This window comes from Megalobrama amblycephala, linkage group LG12 (assembly GCF_018812025.1).
Source record: "Megalobrama amblycephala isolate DHTTF-2021 linkage group LG12, ASM1881202v1, whole genome shotgun sequence".
NCBI lineage: Eukaryota > Metazoa > Chordata > Actinopteri > Cypriniformes > Xenocyprididae > Megalobrama > Megalobrama amblycephala.
In genome coordinates, this window is record NC_063055.1 from 36613115 (window position 1) to 36631794 (window position 18680).

General features: G+C 43.8%; 1 protein-coding gene across 3 annotated transcripts in view; it reads right to left on the reverse strand.

The window, feature by feature from the left end:
• Positions 1-694: 694 nt before the first annotated feature.
• LOC125280424 (NACHT, LRR and PYD domains-containing protein 3-like) overlaps positions 695-18680 on the reverse strand; it is an 82841-nt gene continuing 64855 nt past the window's right edge. For all 3 annotated transcript variants that reach the window (XM_048210961.1, XM_048210962.1, XM_048210963.1), the window contains exon 12: positions 695-951. In XM_048210961.1, coding sequence (XP_048066918.1) covers positions 945-951 — 7 coding nt within the window. In that variant the 3' untranslated portion in view covers positions 695-944. The remainder of the gene's footprint in view (positions 952-18680) is intronic.

The following is an 18680-nucleotide window of genomic DNA, read 5'->3' on the forward strand; positions in this document are numbered from 1 at the left end:
GACGCACAGACATGGTCTGTGTCCTGGTTAAAATTGCTTAATTCTCTGGATTTAAACATTCTTGGAAACATCTAGGATAATGTAAGTACACAAGTCAACAAAATATATAACACTGTTCTAGTGATTTTTGGATATTATATTTTAATCCAAAAATCCTACATATTGTGCCTATGAGTCAACATTTTATTGAATGCTACCACCATTTATTATTTTAAAAAGACATACTAAATACATTAATACAAATGTAATACAACTATAACTATAATACAACCATTGTTTGTATTCCAAAACTGAGCTTGAACTGTTTTCTCTCTCTCTTCATAATCATGAAAAATGAATCTTTCATTAGTCTTTGTCTCCTTGTGGTGGTAAAACACACAAATACACTGAACAAAATTATAAATGCAACACTTTTGTTTTTGCCCACATTTTTCATAAGCTGAACGCAAATATCTAAGACTTTTTCTATGTACACAAAAGGCCTATTTCTCTCAAATATTGTTCACAAATCTGTCTAAATCTGTGGTGAGCACTTCTCCTTTGCCAAGATAATCCATCCACCTCACAGGTGTGGCATATCAAGATGCTGATTAGACAGCATGATTATTGCACAGGTGTGCCATAGGCTGGCCACAATAAAAGGCCACTCTAAAATGTCTGAGACAATATTTGAGAGAAATAGGCCTTTTGTCTACATAGAAAAAGTCTTAGATCTTTGAGTACAGCTCATGAAAACTGGGGGAAAAAACGAATGAGAAACTGTAATTTGTTGCTCTGAAATAAAAGGTTCTTCACTGCTATCTAATCAGGTCTGTCAGAGGATTGTTGAAATCTTAATTTATAACAGTGAAGTCACTGTATCTTCAGTCTGTTGATTCTGTTGACCATGAGTCTCTGTAGTGGATCCTTATTTACCATCAAATGGTCATGAGGAGATCAGACTGTCATGTGCTAAAATAAAACACAAACAGTCACATATACAGTATGAAACATTACGTCTGTCACATCTTTTCCTAAGAAAACTAACTAGATAAACTTTATCAATTAATTCTCACACATGATAATATAGCTTCTATCTGATGCTCAAAGTCATTTTACAAAATCAAAAGGACATGAAAGGTCACTTTCACACAATGGACAGCTGATCCAGAATCAGCAGAAATGATCATTACACTCCACTACAAATTTAATATCAGATGTAGCAACTCATAATGTAAAACTAATAAGTATTACATTATTATTGTAATAAAATATTCATAATGTTAGGGCTGCACGATAATGGTTTTGCTCAAAATTATAATCACGATTATTAATTATGATTATTTTATCAAAAAGGGTAATGTAGTTATGGCCATTTTGGACGTTCCTTACCAACCTACCAAAAGGCCTGTAGGTGGCACACCGACTTAATTTAACTATGATAACTTCATTAGATGGTAAATCAATACAAAGCACACGGTTTTGGTGAGCGCTTTGTAATCTGTGTTCACATTAGATTTTTAAAGCAACACAATTCGTTTGCAAATGAGACAAACCATAGATTCAGATTGCCCTGCAAATTCGTAAAGCAAAGAATGATGATCTTTGATATCATTTTCAACTGATTAACATTATGAAAACTGGTAAACCTTTAGGAACTTCAAAAGATAAAACGGCGAAACTCCTAAAATTATTTCCAATAATTCCAAATTATGTAAATTTTCCCAAATGAAATTGTCACATAGGTTGCAAAAGTGCATTTTTGCAAACGTTAAGGTGGAGATCCGTATTGCAATTGTTGAAATTCGTCGCTGAAGGTTTGATACTGGCAGATTTAGTCACACAAATAGTACAAGTGGCTTGTAAAGAAACAAAGACTGGCTGTATGACACTTTCATTGAAGCAGAATTTCGCTGTGGAGATTCACTGAACTCCAACGCACATGTTTGTTTTCAGATCATCAGCACTTCTTCCGCATTTAGAGGGAGCGCATGCACAGAGTTTCCAGATTGCACCGATTACGTAAAACACCGGGAAGAAAGTATATCCTTTTAAGGGAAAGCTCAATTTGGGGCATTTAAGCTCTTTGTATCTGGCAACCACAAGCATATCCCAAAGAAAAAACATGTTTTCAGGATAAATAACGAGCGGGCCAATAACATGACAATTATTTGTAATCAATCGAGAGAAGCAGATATTGTTATCGCAATTAAAATACGATTAAACGTGCATCCCTACAACCACATTAAATTCTTGAGATCATAATGTAATAATTTTTACATTATGAGATATTTATTACATTGTCATAACTGTAACAACTTTTAAAACATAAAACAATTATTAATCTCTTACAATAAATTTTTAAAATATAATTCCAGTCTGCACTACAAAATGCAACCGATTTTAATATTCATGCAATTATTTGTCAGGTTTAATTGCTCCTTATTTTCTCCTTTCTTCCTATCGTTTCTTTTAGTGAATATCACCTGCAGCTCATTTCTCCTCAGTGTTCGCGCTGATTGCTCACGCACCTGTCGCGTTTCTTCCCTGATTGTTTCCCCTTCTTTACTTTGCTGCTTGCTGTGCTTCAGTGTCGGATTATTGCTTTCCCACGCTGGCGTTTTCTCCTTGCTAGTTCAAGAAGCCTTTTGACCTGTGATATTGTGTGTGCCTCAGTCTTAGTCCCAGCCACAGTCACAGACGCCTTTTCAGGATCTTACCATCTGAGTCTTCGGTTCCCTCTGCCTGGTCTCTCCATCTGCCGGCCATAGTTCTTACTAGGGGTGTGACGAGATCTCGCGAGACTAAACTGTGACGAGATTTCTCGTCGAGGCAAAAAGTAGTCTCGTGATGTTGCCATGACAGAGTGTTAGGATGATTAGGAAAGAATATGCCACCGCTACGTTTACATTATGCCTCCACTGTCGTTTTGCTTTGTATTTAAATAAAAAAAAACATTTAATTCAGTTGGATAACGGTCGCTGCCGCTCCATATTTACAGAGTACGCGCGACCGTTGAAAGTGAAAGTAAACGCGCGCGCGCATTCAAACGTGATTTCAATACCCCGCATTTTGAAAGCGGATCACTGATGAATACAGATATCTCTCAATATGAAAGCTATTTTAGGCTGGGCAGTGTAGTTGTAACCATCTCTCAGCTCTGTATCAAAGAAAAATTTGGTCTTATTTGATCTTTGAATATTGAGAGAGTGCGATTATGGTTGCACTTATTGTAAAATGTTACCATAAAAATGAATAACAGTTTTCTCTTCTTATTATTTACTAGTACAAACAATAAGGTTTCATTTGTTAACATTAGTTAATGCACTGTGAACTATCATGAACTAACAATGAATGACTATTTTTATCAACTAACAAAGATTAATAAATACTGTAGCAAATATATTGCTTGTTGTTAGTTGATGTTGGTTAATACATTAATGTTAATAAATGAGACCTTATTGTAAAGTGTTACCATTTTTATTTATACTGTTTTTATTTCTGTGATCAGATTGTGGAGAGGAGTTCAGTTAGGAGGTCAAAAGCTGTAGAAGCTCATAATTCATGTACAGTAAGATCTGAAGAGACTGAAATCATACAGGAGGGAAGTCAGTTGAGTTAGTGGCAAAACCTTTTACATTACTTGAGTATTGTTGTCTTTTACTGCATATGATAATTCAGTCTCAGAAAGTAGAACTGAAATGACATTCATTACAAAATGATTAGTTAAAACATTTCAAATACACCTGCAGAATATTTTTTCTAGTCATGTATTTCGCCATCTTGTCTCGTCTCGTGAACTCAATCTCGAGTCTTGTCTCGTCTCGTGAGATACTGGTCTCGTCACACCCCTAGTTCTTACCATATCCAGCCTGTAGTTCTCCTGGCCTGAGATGGCTCTGCGGCTCCCCTGAACTGGTTGTTCTTGACTGTTTGTTTTTGATACCAGCTGCGAGTGTGTGTGAGACGCTGCACTTGGCAGACTGCCTTCGTTACATTTTTTGAGAAAGACTATTAAACTGTGATTATCGCACTCTTTCGCCTCTGGGTCCTGTTTCCATAACAGAATAATCCGACCAGCTATGGACCCGGCGAAGGAGGGGCCGATTTGTTCGGCTGTGGAGATGCAGGGAGTTTTTCTCGAAATACATGAGGAGGAGCTTTCCGCCACAAGACATGCTATTGAGAGATTTAAATCTGATTGATTTAAATCATCGCTTTCAGTTTCTCCGCGCCGAGCTGTCTGATCCTCCATCTCCCAGCCCAGTTGTGGAACCAAGAGTGAACAATCCCCCAAGATACTCGGGTGAGCCGACTGAATGTAAGGCCTTTCTGACTCAGTGTGAGGTTGTCTTCGCTCTCCAGCCTGCCACATATGCGTCTGACCACGCCAGGGTCACTTTTGTGATCTCACTGCCGACAGGAAGAGCGCGGGACCGGGCCATGGCGGTCTGGGAGGCGGAGGCGGAGTGCTGCCAGCTTTTTTCCCATTTCAAGGAGGAGATGACAAAAGTATTCAATCATTCTGTCAGCGGGCGTGAGGTGTCTCGTCAGCTAGCTGTGCTTCGCCAGGGCAGGAGGTCAGTCTCTGACTATTCCATTGAGTTTCGTACTCTCTCCGCAACCAGTGAGTGGAACAAGCCCGCACTGACAGCTCGTTTTCTGGAGGGTTTGTGCTTAGAAATGAAGGACGAGATTTATGCGTGTGAAGTCCCCTCTGATTTCGATCAGTTGGTGGAATTGGCCATCAGATTGGAGAAGCGAGCTGAGCTGCGACTCCGTGCCTGAGTGCCGACTCCTGTGCCACCTATTCCCTGAGCCTATGCAGGTGTCTGGGATACGGATCTCTCCAGCTGAGCGTCAGCACCGTATCCTGCATCGGCTGTGCATGTACTGCGGGCATTCTGGTCATCTGGTTTCTGGCTGTCCATTAGAAGGATGCGCTCATCAGTAGAAGGGGGAGTACTGATGGGCGCAGCTGCAAAATCCCCTTCGGAGAGAACACGCACCATCTTCCTGGTCATGCTGCACTGGTCTGGAGTCATTGCCTCGTGTCAAGCCTTTATCGACTCGGGCTGCGAAGGAAATTCCATGGATGAAGCGTGGGCTTTGGAGCATAACATCCCTCTACATGATCTTGACAAGCCTACCCCTTTGTTTGCTCTGGATGGGAGTCAGCTGCCGTGTACCCGTCTCGCCACTGCCCCGGTGAGTCTCACCATCTCGGGAAATCACCAAAAGACAATTTAATTTTTTATTTTTCGTTCCTCCATCTCCCCTATAGTTTTGGGTCACCCCTGGCTAGTCCAACATAACCCTCAGATTAACTGGGCAGAGGGGACCATCATGTCCTGAAAATTGTCTTGCCATACTCATTGTCTTGTGTCCGCTGTTCCTTCTCTATCTTCTGTTTCTGTTTTTCAGGAGGAACCTGTGGATTTGTCAGGAGTACTGGAGGAATACCACGGTTTGCGAACAGTGTTCAGCCGTTCCCGGGCCGCTTCTCTCCCTCCCCATCGCCCCTACGATTGTAGTATCAACCTTCTTCCCAGTACCACACCCTCTCATGGGCGTTTGTATTTGCTTTCCGCTCCCGAACGTGATGCTCTTGAGAAATATTTGACTGAGAGTCGGGACTATTGTTCCCCCAACCTCGCCCACCGGTGCGGGGTTTTACTTTGTAAAAAAGAAAGACAGATCACTGCTGTCACAGACACGCCAGGCTCCACCCTCACTCAGTCCCAGCGCACTCAATCACCCGAGTACTAATCACCGCCACCTGCACCTCATCATCACCGCAATCACCAGCACCATAAGAAGCCAACACTCACACACACTCACTGTCCGGTCTCGTTGTACCATACATACCTGTATGCTTACCTCAAGGACTCCAGACGAACTACTTACCTGTCTTCAACGTCTCCAGTTTCCCTCGTGTGCTTCTCCTCCTGTGTGTGAGTGTTTCCAGTCTCCAGTGTTCCAAGTCTCCAGCACCATTCCAGTTCTCCTACCCTGTGACCACAAAAAGGACAGTATCACCATTCAGCACTACTATATCCATCTCTACATCACGTATTACTCACCTGCACATCTGTTGAACTCTGCTGGTATCAATAAACCTTACTGTTTGTTTTACATCTGCCTCCGTCCCTTTTGTACTGTAACAACTGCGACCTTGCATAGATTATAGAGGGCTTAACAACATAACAGTTAAGAACCGCTATCCCTTGCCTCTTATGTCGTCGGCTTTCGAGATCTTGCAGGGGGCTAAGATATTCACTAAACTCGACCTCCGTAACGCCTATCACTTAGTCCGGATTAAGGAGGGAGATGAATGGAAGACGGCACGTCCAGCACATTTGTCGCATATTACAGCACCTTCTGGAGAACCGTCTCTTTGTGAAGGCAGAGAAGTGTGCTTTTCTAGATATTATCACATAGAGACTGTGTCTGTACCTCGAACTAGTAAATACAAAAAACTTCCGAAACCTTTTAAGGGTAAAAATTTAATTGATGTTCAAAAAATGAAAATCACAGATAAATCAGATAAACAAATGATAAAGCTTGGGTTACTGAATATTAGATCTATTTCTTCAAAAGCACTTATTGTAAATGAAATTATCACAGACAATAAACTAGACTTGCTGTGTTTGACAGAAACCTGGCTAAAACCAGACGATTACATTACTTTAAATGAATCTAGTCCTCAAGGTTATGATTATCGACACAATCCTCGACAGAAAGGCAAAGGGGGAGGTGTTGCTGTAATTTATAGTAATATATTCAGAATCATTCAAAAGAATTTCAAATATAATTCCTTTGAAGTGATGGTGCTTTATGTAACATTATGTAAGCTGACATTTGTGCTGGCTACTGTATACAGGCCACCAGGGCACCATACTGACTTTATCAAAGAATTTGCTGATTTTCTATCAGAGTTAGTACTGGCTGCGGATAAAGTCCTTGTTGTTGGTGATTTTAATATCCATGTAGATAATAATAAAGACGCATTTGGATTGGCATTTGCAGACATTTTAAACTCTATTGGAGTTAGACAACACGTGTCAGGACCCACTCATTGTCGTAATCATACCTTAGATCTAATACTGTCGCATGGAATTGATATTGATGCTGTTGAAATCCTACCGCAGAGCGATGATATATCAGATCATTATTTAGTCTCGTGTATAATACAATTAGCCAAGGCTACAAAACCACCACCCAGCCATAAATATTGTAGAACCATCACGTCTACCACTAAAGATTGCTTTATAAATAATCTCCCCGAGCAGTTTCATCGCCTTAGTATACCTGACAACTTAGAAGAACTCGATGCTGCAACAGAAACTATTGGCTCTCTCTTTTCCAGCACATTAGATGCAGTCGCTCCTTTACGTCTAAAGAAGATTAAGGAAACTAATCCAACGCCGTGGTATGATGAGCACACTCGGGCTCTAAAACGAGCTGTTAGAAAAGCTGAACGTAGTTGGAAGAAAACAAAACTAGAAGTTTTTCGCCTTTCGTGGAAAGAAAAAATGATTGAGTACAGAACGGCTATAAGAAATGCTAGATCTACTTATTTTTCAAATCTCTTAATAGAAAACAAACATAATCCTAGGTATTTATTTGACACAGTGGCTAAATTAACTAGAAACAGAGATTCAACTGCTGACGTTTCCATAGAGCACAGCAGTAATGACTTTATGAACTTCTTTACTTGCAAGATTGATAATATTAGAGAGAAAATTAAAAACATGCAACCGTCTACAGTTTCGCTTCAGACAGTGCACTGTAGTGTCCCTGAGGTAAAACTAGAATCATTCGCCGCTATAGGAGAGGAAGAATTATCTAAACTTATCAAATCATCAAAATCAACGACATGTATGTTAGACCCAATGCCGACTAAACTACTGAAAGAAATGCTTCCAGAGGTCGTAGGTCCACTTCTTGATATAATTAATTCATCGTTAACACTAGGATACGTGCCAAAAACCTTTAAGCAGGCTATTATTAAACCTCTTATTAAAAAACCTCAACTAGATCCGAGAGATTTAGTAAATTACAGGCCAATCTCGAATCTACCTTTTCTGTCAAAGATACTAGAAAAGGCAGTTTCATCACAACTGTGTTCCTTTTTAGAAAGAAATGGAATCTGTGAGGATTTCCAGTCAGGATTTAGACCGTACCATAGTACTGAGACTGCTCTCGTTAGAGTTACAAACGATCTACTCTTATCATCCGATCGTGGCTGTATTTCTCTATTAGTGTTATTAGATCTCAGTGCTGCTTTTGACACTATCGATCACAACATTCTTTTAAAAAGACTTGAAAACTATATTGGCATTAGTGGAATTGCTTTGGCATGGTTCAAATCGTACTTATCTGACCGTTATCAGTCTGTAATAATTAATGAAGAGATGTCGTATCGATCACAGGTTCAGTATGGAGTACCACAAGGCTCAGTACTAGGACCGTTGCTTTTCACTCTGTACATGCTGCCCTTAGGAGAGATAATTAGGGAGCATGGTGTTAGTTTTCACTGCTACGCTGACGATACTCAGCTCTATATTTCCTCGCGCCCTGACGAAACCTACAAATTCACAAAACTAACAGAATGCATAGCTGACATTAAAAACTGGATGACAAGAAATTTCTTATTATTAAATTCAGAAAAAACTGATATCCTAATCTTTGGACCAAAAACTTCCTCACGAAAAAACCTTGAATACTCTCTAACACTTGACGGGTGCTCCATTAAATCTTCGTCCTCAGTTAGGAACTTGGGTGTGCTCTTCGATACCAATCTTTCATTTGAAAGTCATGTTTCTAGTATCTGTAAAACCGCCTTCTTCCATCTAAAAAATATATCTAAATTACGACATATGCTCTCAATGACAAATGTGGAACAGTTGATTCATGCATTCATGACCTCAAGACTAGATTATTGTAACGCTCTACTGGGTGGTTGTTCTGCTCGGCTTCTGCTCGGTTGTTCTGCTCTGCTTTTGTTCTGCTCGGCTTTGGCCAACTACAGTTGGTCCAAAATGCGGCAGCTAGAGTTCTTACTAGAACCAGAAAGTATGACCATATTAGCCCAGTTCTGTCAACATTACATTGGCTCCCTATTAAACATCGTATAGATTTTAAAATCTTGCTACTTACTTATAAAGCACTAAATGGTTTAGCTCCCCAGTACCTAAGTGAGCTCTTAATGCATTATAGTCCTTCACGTTTATTGCGATCTCAGAATTCAGGCCAGTTGATAATACCCAGAATATCAAAATCAACTGAAGGCGGCAGATCCTTTTCCTATTTAGCACCTAAACTCTGGAACAATCTTCCTAGCATTGTTCGGGAAGCAGACACACTCTGTCAGTTTAAATCTAGACTAAAAACACATCTCTTTGCTCTTGCATACACATAACACATTATCAATACATTAACATTTTTCAAATCCGTTAAAGGATTGTTACGCTGCAATAATTAGGTCGGCCGGAACCGAGAACATTTCCTATAACACTAGATATACCTGTACATCAGAATAAGAATGGCATCTACGCTAATATCTGTCTCTCTGCTTATCCCGAGGTTTTCCGGGTGCTGGATCCAGGCCGTATCCAGATCAGATGGAGAACCTGTGTCTGGACCTGACTACAACGCAGCCCAGGAGACAATGGGCCTACAGATCCAGTTCTGGCTGCATAGATTTTTAAATCCCCGTATCCGCTTACAAATATATATATATAATCTATTTTTAATCTCTATAATAAAAATGTATAATTCAGATTTTGATCTCCATATCCATTTACATATATTATATATATCTTCCAAGGGGTTTTTTCCCTCCTAGGACTTTTTTCCCACGCTGGGTTTTCTCCTAGGGGGTTTTTTCCACCCCTGGGAGTCAGCCGACATTGGCTTAATGTAGCACCATCTTGTATATGTTACATATTACCACGCTTGTTTGTACAGCTTATTTTTAACCACTTCCCTTTTTTTCTGTGCTTCTAATATGTAAAGCTGCTTTGAAACAATTACCAATTGTAAAAGCGCTATATAAATAAATTTGACTTGACTTGACTTGACTTTTCATGTCTCTTCCATTACGTTCCTTGGCTCGGTGGTGTCTGCTGACGGCATCAGCATGGACCCAGCCAAGGTGCGTGCGGTGGTTGAGTGGCCTGTTCCTGACTCCCGCGTTGTACTGTAGCGTTTCCTAGGATTCGCAAATTTTTACCGTCGTTTTATTTCCAATTTTAGTTGAGTGGCCGCTCTATTAACAGCCTTTACATCGTCCAAGACTCACTTTGTTTGGTCTGAGCCCGTGCAATCTGCGTTTGACAGTTTAAAGAAGCTGTTTACCACAGCCCCTATTTTGGTCACCCCTGACCCCGAATGACAATTTATCGTCGAGGTGGATGCCTCTGATGTGGCTGTTGGTGCCGTACTTTCGCAACGTTCACCGCAGGACAAGAAGGTTCATCCTTGTGCATATTTCTCCCGTCGGCTTTCCCTGTGGAGCATAATTATGATATAGGAAATCGTGAACTCCTTGCGGTTCGGTTAGCTCTTGAAGAGTGGCGCCATTGGCTTGAGGGTACCCCTATTCCGTTTGTAGCGTGGATAGACCACAAGAATTTAGAGTACATTCGGATGGCTAAGAGGCTTAACCCTCAGGGGTCTGAGGATTTTTGGAGCCCTGGAGAAGTTTTGACATGCCCTGCTTTTTTCAGTTGTTCATAAACATATTAATGGAAAAAGTGTCATTACACTGTATTCAGCACAAACTAGGCTACAATAATATGTGAGGAACATGTATGTACATGTTTGTAGTTTTGAAGGAATAACATTTATGCGTGGTTATTGAAAAAACAAAAAACTTAAGTCACTGAAATAAAGCCAAAAAATATATATTAAATCTGTGTTCACAAGACTTCTGGGTATTGGAGGTTGTAGACTAGAGTTTTTGCTTCAAAATGAGGTAAAAATTATGCTGCCTGCTTGTTCATATAAAACAATAGAGAGATTTAAATTTTCTAAAACCTCTTTGGTCAAGAAACACAGTATGCGTGGAGGCGTGAATCATCATGAATAATGGGTGATTCTCACCTGAGAAGACAAAAGAATCGCATAAAGAGCTCTAATGACCTGCATAAATAATGAGCACTTTCAGTCAGGTAGGCTGTGAAAAAACCCTCTGTTGATCATGTCTCAAAGCTCATCATGGTGTAAATCAAATATACAGAAAAAACAGCAATACTGTGAAATATTATTACAATTTAAAATAATGGTATTCTATTATATACTTTAAAATATAATGCATTTCTGTGATGCAAAGTGTCTGAACAGTTATGTTACCTCTATGGCATTTCATATAGGCTTTTAGCTTAAAAGCATGCACATTTGGAGAAATATTGATGGATTCTCATATGTTTATGTCAATTTTCTATACAGAGGAGTAATATTTATTCAATATTGTCATCACTATGAACGCTGGATACTGTTTTCAATTCATACTTGCAGCCGGAGGGCGCTCTGTGCACCTTTAGTCCACAAATTCAGGAACCAGGAACTAACGGCCTGTCTTCTAGAGGTCGCTAACCATGGCTTTAACATCCAGATAAACACTTTTCAAGACAATAAATACACAATTGAGATGATGAATGCATGCATTGCCTCAGAATTTGCGTCTGAATAGAGTCTCGCTCCGTGGGCGTGGCCGCATTAGCGGATAATGAGCTGAATCACGGACTTCTGACATGGCTCTTTTTTCATACAGATTACATAAACACAGTATTTTTGTTTTCGATTTGACTTACACGATTTAAAACCTGACATTTCAACGTTTTTTTTAGACAGAAGTCTCATTTTTTTGTGATTAGTATTCACTAAGTTACAGTTAATTTTCTGAGAACTATCAGATTGGACTTCGTTCAGAGGGAGACGAGAGATCACGCATCATGTTAGTTTTCTTTATTTTGCAAAAAGCACAACATTTTGTTTTTACTCTGAGTGTACACAAATAAAAGTCACGCCGGCGTAACCGCCGACCCGAGGGAGTTAATGCATTATTTTTTGGGTGTTTCAATTTCTCTATCTCCTTCCGCCCCGGCGAGAAGAATACCAAGCCAGATGCTCTCTCTCGGCAGTTTGGAACCTTGGACAGTGCCGCCACCCCCGTGACCATTTTGCCTGATGGCTGTGTGGTTGGAGGCGCGGTCTGGGGAATAGAGAGACAAGTCAAATCGGCGCTGACTAATGTAACTGTCCTTTCCAAGTTAATGATTCATCCAGGAATAAGAGGTACTCTCGCAGCCATAAGTCAGCGATTTTGGTGGCCCACTCTTTCTGGAGACATTTGTAAATTTATTACTACTTGTGCCATTTGTGTCCAGACCAAATCTAGTAACTCTCCTCCCGTGGGGCTACTTCGCCCACTTCCTATTCCATCCCGACCTTTGTCTCACTTTGCAATGGATTTTGTGAAAGGTCTTCCTCTGTCGGCCGAGAATACTGTTGTTTTGACTATTGTTGACCAATTTTCAAAGGCCGCTCACTTTATTCCGCTCCCTAAATTGCCCTCCGCAAAGGAGACAGCCCAATTGGTGATCAAACGCGTTTTTCGTTTGCATGGTCTCCCCACAGATATTGTTTCTGATAGGGGTCCCCAATTTGCGTCTATGTTCTGGAAGGAGTTCTGTCGTCAGATTGGTGCCTCAGGCAGTTTGTCATCTGGTTTTCACCCCCAGACCAATGGGCATGCTGAGTGCACCAATCAGATTTTAGGACGTTTGCTCCATACCTTAGCATTCCGTAATCACGCATCGTGGAGTGAACAATTGCCATGGGTGGAATATGCACACAACTCTCTTCCTTCTTCTGCCACAGGTCTCTCTCCCTTCCAGTCCTGCCTGGGGTACCAACTGCCTCTCTTTTTTTCCCAGGAGTCGGAGGCCTCGGTGCCCTCGGTCCAGGCATTTATTCGTTGCTGTCAATGTACTTGGAGAACTGTCAGAGCCGCCTTGTGTCATAACAGAGAACATACTCGCTAATCGCTGTTGCGTCAAAGCTCCGAGGTATGTCTGTGGGCAGAGAGTGTGGCTTTCCACACAAGACTTGCCATTACAATGCTCCTCTCATAAATTAGCTCCGTGTTTCAGTGTCGGATTATTGCGTTCCCACGCTGGCGTTTTCTCCTTGCTAGTTCAAGAAGCCTTTTGACCTGTGATATTGTGTCACGGTTCGCAGATGCATTGTTTCCTTCTTGTCGCGTGCTCTGTGTTATGACAGCAGTGGGTGTGTTTGTGTTTGTGTGCGAGTGTGTTTGTGGGTGTGCCCAGGCCACGTGGGTGATTAGTGGACCCAGCTGCCACTCATCACTCTCCCCACCTGCTGCTCATTTCCTCAGTCATTAAATACTCACCTCATTCATCTCTCCATTGTCAGATCGTTGTTTGGTGTCCTGTTCGTGGTTGTCTTGTCTGTTCCTGACCGGAGTCCCAGTTGTTCGTCGTCTATCCCTGCGCCACCTGAAGCCTGCACGTTTTCATTGACTGTGTTTCTGTTACTGCTTGTTGTTAAATAAACGGCGTTACTTGCATTTGCTTCCTGTAATCAATCATGACAGAATGATCTGACCATGCTACGGAAGCAGCAAGCACTCAGCAGTCTTCGCTGGAGGATTTCGTCAACAGCAGCATTCGTCGAATGGAGTCACAGGAGAGAAATCTCAACGAGACGGGAAGAGCCGTGCAGGCTCTCGTGGCGCAGGTATCCGAGCTCACCCAGCAAGTCCAGCTGCTTCGTGTTCCCGCTGCGCCGCCCACACCGGCCGTTTCCCCACCCACACCAGCGAGCGTCGCCGCTTCGGAGCCTCGGCTCCCAGTACCCGAAGCTTATTCAGGTGAACCAGGATTTTGTAGAGCTTTTCTGACACATTGTACCATGCACTTTGCTCTGCAGCCCCGCACCTTCAGCTCCGAACAAAGCAGAGTGGCTTTCGTACTGACGCTTTTGACGGGGAAGGCGTCGCTCTGGGGAATGGCGGTGTGGGAGAACCAAGACCCCTGCTGTACCTCGTTCCAGTCACTCTCCGCAGAAATGAAGAGAGTGTTCGACCGCTCAGTCGCGGGGAGAGAAGCCGCCAGACAGTTGGCGGAACTACGCCAAGGAGAGAAGTCGGTGTCTGACTATTCCATCGAATTTCGTACATTGGCGGCAGAGTGTCACTGGAACGAGGAGGCGCAGTGGGACATGTTCCTGTATGGGTTGGCTGACCGTGTCCAAAGGGAGATCTACGCGCTGGACCTCCCCACCACGTTTAATGGTCTTGTCGACCTGGCGCTCAGGGTGGATGCTCGGCTGACCAGGGCCGAGCGGAGAAGTCCAGCCCACAGGAGTGAGGAAGTCCTGAGGTCCGGCGGCGGGGACACGGTCAGTCCCATTCAAGATCATGAGCCCATGCAGGTGGGTCGAGCTCGGCTTTCCCGGGAGGAGCGGGAGAGGCGGAGGTCCCAAGGACTTTGTTTATATTGTGGCAAGGCGGGACATTTCGCTTACAACTGCCCGTTAAAAGGGGAAGCCCGGCAGTAAGTTTGAGGCTACTGTCGGGTGGGATCTCCGCTGGAAAGTCCTCAACCACATCCACCCTCCTCCCGGTGAGATTGGGATGGTCGCATCACCTTCACAACTGCAACGCACTTCTGGATTCCGGGGCAGAAGGTAACTTCATGGACCAATCTTTCGCCACCAAGTTCCACATTCCTTTCAAACCACTCACCGACAGAATCGCTGTTCACGCACTCAATGGACAGAGCCTTCCCACCATTTCTCACGTCACTGAAGATATCACCCTCATCACCGCTGGCAACCATTCGGAACGGATTAAATTTTTTATTTTTGATTCCCCTCACACCCCCGTCGTCCTTGGTCATCCTTGGTTCACCAAACACAACCCTCGGGTAGACTGGGTCCAGAACTCCATTGTGGCCTGGAGTGAGGAGTGTCATAAGTCTTGTCTTGTCTCTGCTTGTTCGTCTGTTTCTGGTTCTGTCTTACAGGAGGAAGCAGTGGATCTGTCTACCGTGCCCGTCGAGTACCAGGACCTGAAGGAGGTGTTCAGTAAGTCCAGGGCTGCTTCTCTTCCTCCGCATCGTCCCTACGACTGTGCCATAGATCTAGTATCAGGGAAGTCTCCGCCTAAAGGCAAGTTATATTCACTTTCGGTCCCCGAAAGAGAGGCTATGGAGAAATATATTTCTGATTCACTAGCAGCCGGGTTCATTCGCCATTCCTCTTCTCCAGCGGGGGCGGGGTTCTTTTTTGTGGGGAAGAAGGATGGTTCCCTGCGACCTTGTATTGATTACCGGGGGTTGAACAACATTACGGTAAAGAATACCTATCCTTTGCCGTTAATGTCTTCAGCCTTTGAGAGGTTGCAGGGAGCATCCGTCTTCACAAAATTGGATTTAAGAAATGCTTATCATTTGGTCCGCATCAGGGAGGGTGATGAATGGAAGACCGCCTTTAACACCCCTAGGGGGCACTTTGAATACTTGGTCATGCCGTTCGGGCTTTCCAACTCCCCAGCGGTCTTCCAGGCACTCGTTAATGACGTGCTGAGAGATATGGTCGATCAGTCTTATATGTCTACCTGGACGACATATTGATTTTTTCCTCATCTCTCCAGGAACACGTACAGCACGTTCGACGAGTGCTTCAGAGGTTGCTAGTGAATGGGCTTTTTGTCAAGGCGGAGAAATGCGTTTTTCATGCACAGTCTGTTCCTTTCCTAGGGTACATCGTGTCGACTGAGGGAGTACGCATGGACCCTGAGAAGGTTAGGGCTGTGGTAGATTGGCCAAATCCAGATTCCCGTAAGGCCCTACAGAGGTTTCTGGGGTTCGCCAATTTTTACCGGCGTTTCATTCGCAACTTCAGCCAACTAGCCTCACCTCTGATCGCCTTGACCTCCCCCAAAACTACGTTCAGGTGGTCAGACGCAGCTGAGGCTGCGTTTGCCAAACTGAAGGCTCGCTTTGTTTCGGCCCCTATTCTCGTTGCCCCTGATCCATCACGGCAGTTTGTGGTGGAGGTCGACGCATCAGAGGTGGGGGTAGGTGCAGTGTTGTCCCAGCGTGCTTCCGCAGACGATAAGATGCATCCGTGCGCGTTTTTTTCTCATCGCTTATCTCCCGCCGAAAGTAACTACGACATTGGTAATCGAGAGTTGCTGGCAGTCAAGTTAGCGTTGGAAGAATGGCGCCACTGGTTAGAGGGCTCTGGGGTACCTTTTATCGTCTGGACCGATCATAAGAACCTGGAATACATCAGAACTGCCAAAAGATTGAACTCCAGGCAGGCTCGGTGGGCACTTTTTTTCGGACGTTTTGATTTTACTCTCTCGTACCGCCCGGGTTCCAAAAACATCAAACCCGACTCTTTGTCTCGTATTTTTGACCGTTCCGAACGCCCGTCTACTCCCGAGTGTATTTTTCCCGAGAGATTAGTTATCTCCACACTCACATGGGAGGTCGAATCGAGAGTCAAGTCGGCTCTAGAAGGGGTAACGCCTCCGCCCGGGTGCCCACCAAACCGATTATTTGTGCCGGAGGGATTACGGTCCATGGTCATTCAGTGGGGTCATAGTTCCAATGTGGCATGTCATCCAGGAGTCAGTCGAACTAAGTTTTTGATTAAGCAACGATTCTGGTGGCCTCTCATGGCTCGTGACGTTCGCGATTTTGTCTTGGCTTGCTCAGTCTGCGCTGTTGGTAAGACTTCCAATCGTGCCCCAGATGGGTTACTTCAACCGCTGTCAGTCCCTTCGAGACCCTGGTCCAATATCTCGCTAGATTTTGTGACCGCCCTCCCACCCTCCCAAGGGAACACGGTTGTTTTAACCGTAGTGGACCGGTTCTCGAAGGCGGCTCATTTTATTCCCTTGCCCAAATTACCCTCAGCCAAGGAGACAGCGGTTACGATCATTGATCACGTCTTTCGGATTCATGGCCTCCCGGTAGACGTGGTCTCTGACAGGGGTCCCCAATTCGTTTCCAAATTTTGGCAGGAATTCTGTAGATTGCTGGGGGCGACTGTTAGTTTGTCGTCTGGGTTTCACCCCAGAGCAATGGTCAGACTGAGAGAGCCAATCAGGATTTGGAGCGAACGTTGCGATGTATGGTCTCCAAGAATCCTTCCTCTTGGAGTCAACAACTCTCAATGGTGGAGTACGCACACAATACTTTACCAGTGTCGTCCACGGGCCTATCTCCGTTTGAATGCAGTGTAGGTTACCAGCCACCTATTTTTCCCAGTCTGGAATCCGAGGTCGCGGTCCCCTCTGCCCACGCCTTTGTCCAGAGGTGCCACCGAACTTGGACGAGAGCCCGAGAGACTCTCCTCCAAGTGAGGGAACGCACCAAGGCCAAAGCCGATCGCCACCGGTCAAGGCCTCCGGTTTACGTCGTCGGTCAAAAAGTGTGGCTTTCTACTAAGGATATTCCTCTCCGACCCGTTTCTAAGAAGCTTGCTCCTAAATTTATTGGCCCGTTCACTGTCACCAAGATCATTAGTCCGGTGGCAGTCCGCCTCAAACTTCCTCCAGTGTACAGGAGGATTCATTCCGTCTTCCATGTCTCCAAAATTAAACCTGTTTTTCATTCTGAGATTAATCCGCCAGCCCCGGTTCCCCCACCGCCGCGTCTCGTAGATGGGGAACCATCTTATTCGGTAAATCGTATTCTGGACTCTAGGCGGAGGGGACGCGGATTTCAGTACTTGGTGGACTGGGAAGGCTACGGTCCGGAGGAGAGGAGTTGGGTTCCTGCCAGGGACATTCTGGATCACACCCTTATCGATGATTACAATCGACAGGTAAGGGAGTCGGGGAATGCCAGGAGGCATTCCTAGGAGGAGGGGTACTGTCACGGTACTGTCACGGTACTGTCACTGTGGATTACTGTCTTCGTGCCTTGTCTACCGTCTGGAACCTGGAATCATCTCACCGCCACTCTTCTGTCACCACGTCACGTCACCAGCCGACCATCTCAGTCCCTGCGCCACCTGAAGCCTGCACGTTTTCATTGACTGTGTTTCTGTTACTGCTTGTTGTTAAATAAACGGCGTTACTTGCATTTGCTTCCTGTAATCAATCATGACATATTGTGTATGCCTCAGTCTTAGTCACAGACGCCTTCTCAGGATCTTACCATCTGAGTCTTCGGTTCCCTCTGCCTGGTCTCTCCATATGGCAGCTGTGGTTCTTACCATCTCCAGCCTGTAGTTCCCCTGGCCTGAGACGGCTCTGCGGCTCCCCTTAACTGGTTGTTCTTGACTGTTTTTGATACCAGCTGCGAGTGTGTGTGTGACGCCACACTTGGCAGACTGCCTTTGTTACATTTTTTGAGAAAGACTATTAAACTGTGATTATCGCACTCTTTCGCCTCTAGGTCCTGTTTCCATAACATTATTATGATTATTATGATTGAATTTGTATTAAACATAAAGCACTGGTATTCCCTTACAGAACATTTTAAAATCTAAATCCAATCTTAACCTGCCTACAAAATCAACCAGATTACTGATATTATTATTAGTATTATTATTACTAGTTCTTTTATACATAATGTATAAATACTGTTAAATTACAGTTAAATACAAACACTGTGTACAAATGTTGTATATATAAAAACCCTCATGGT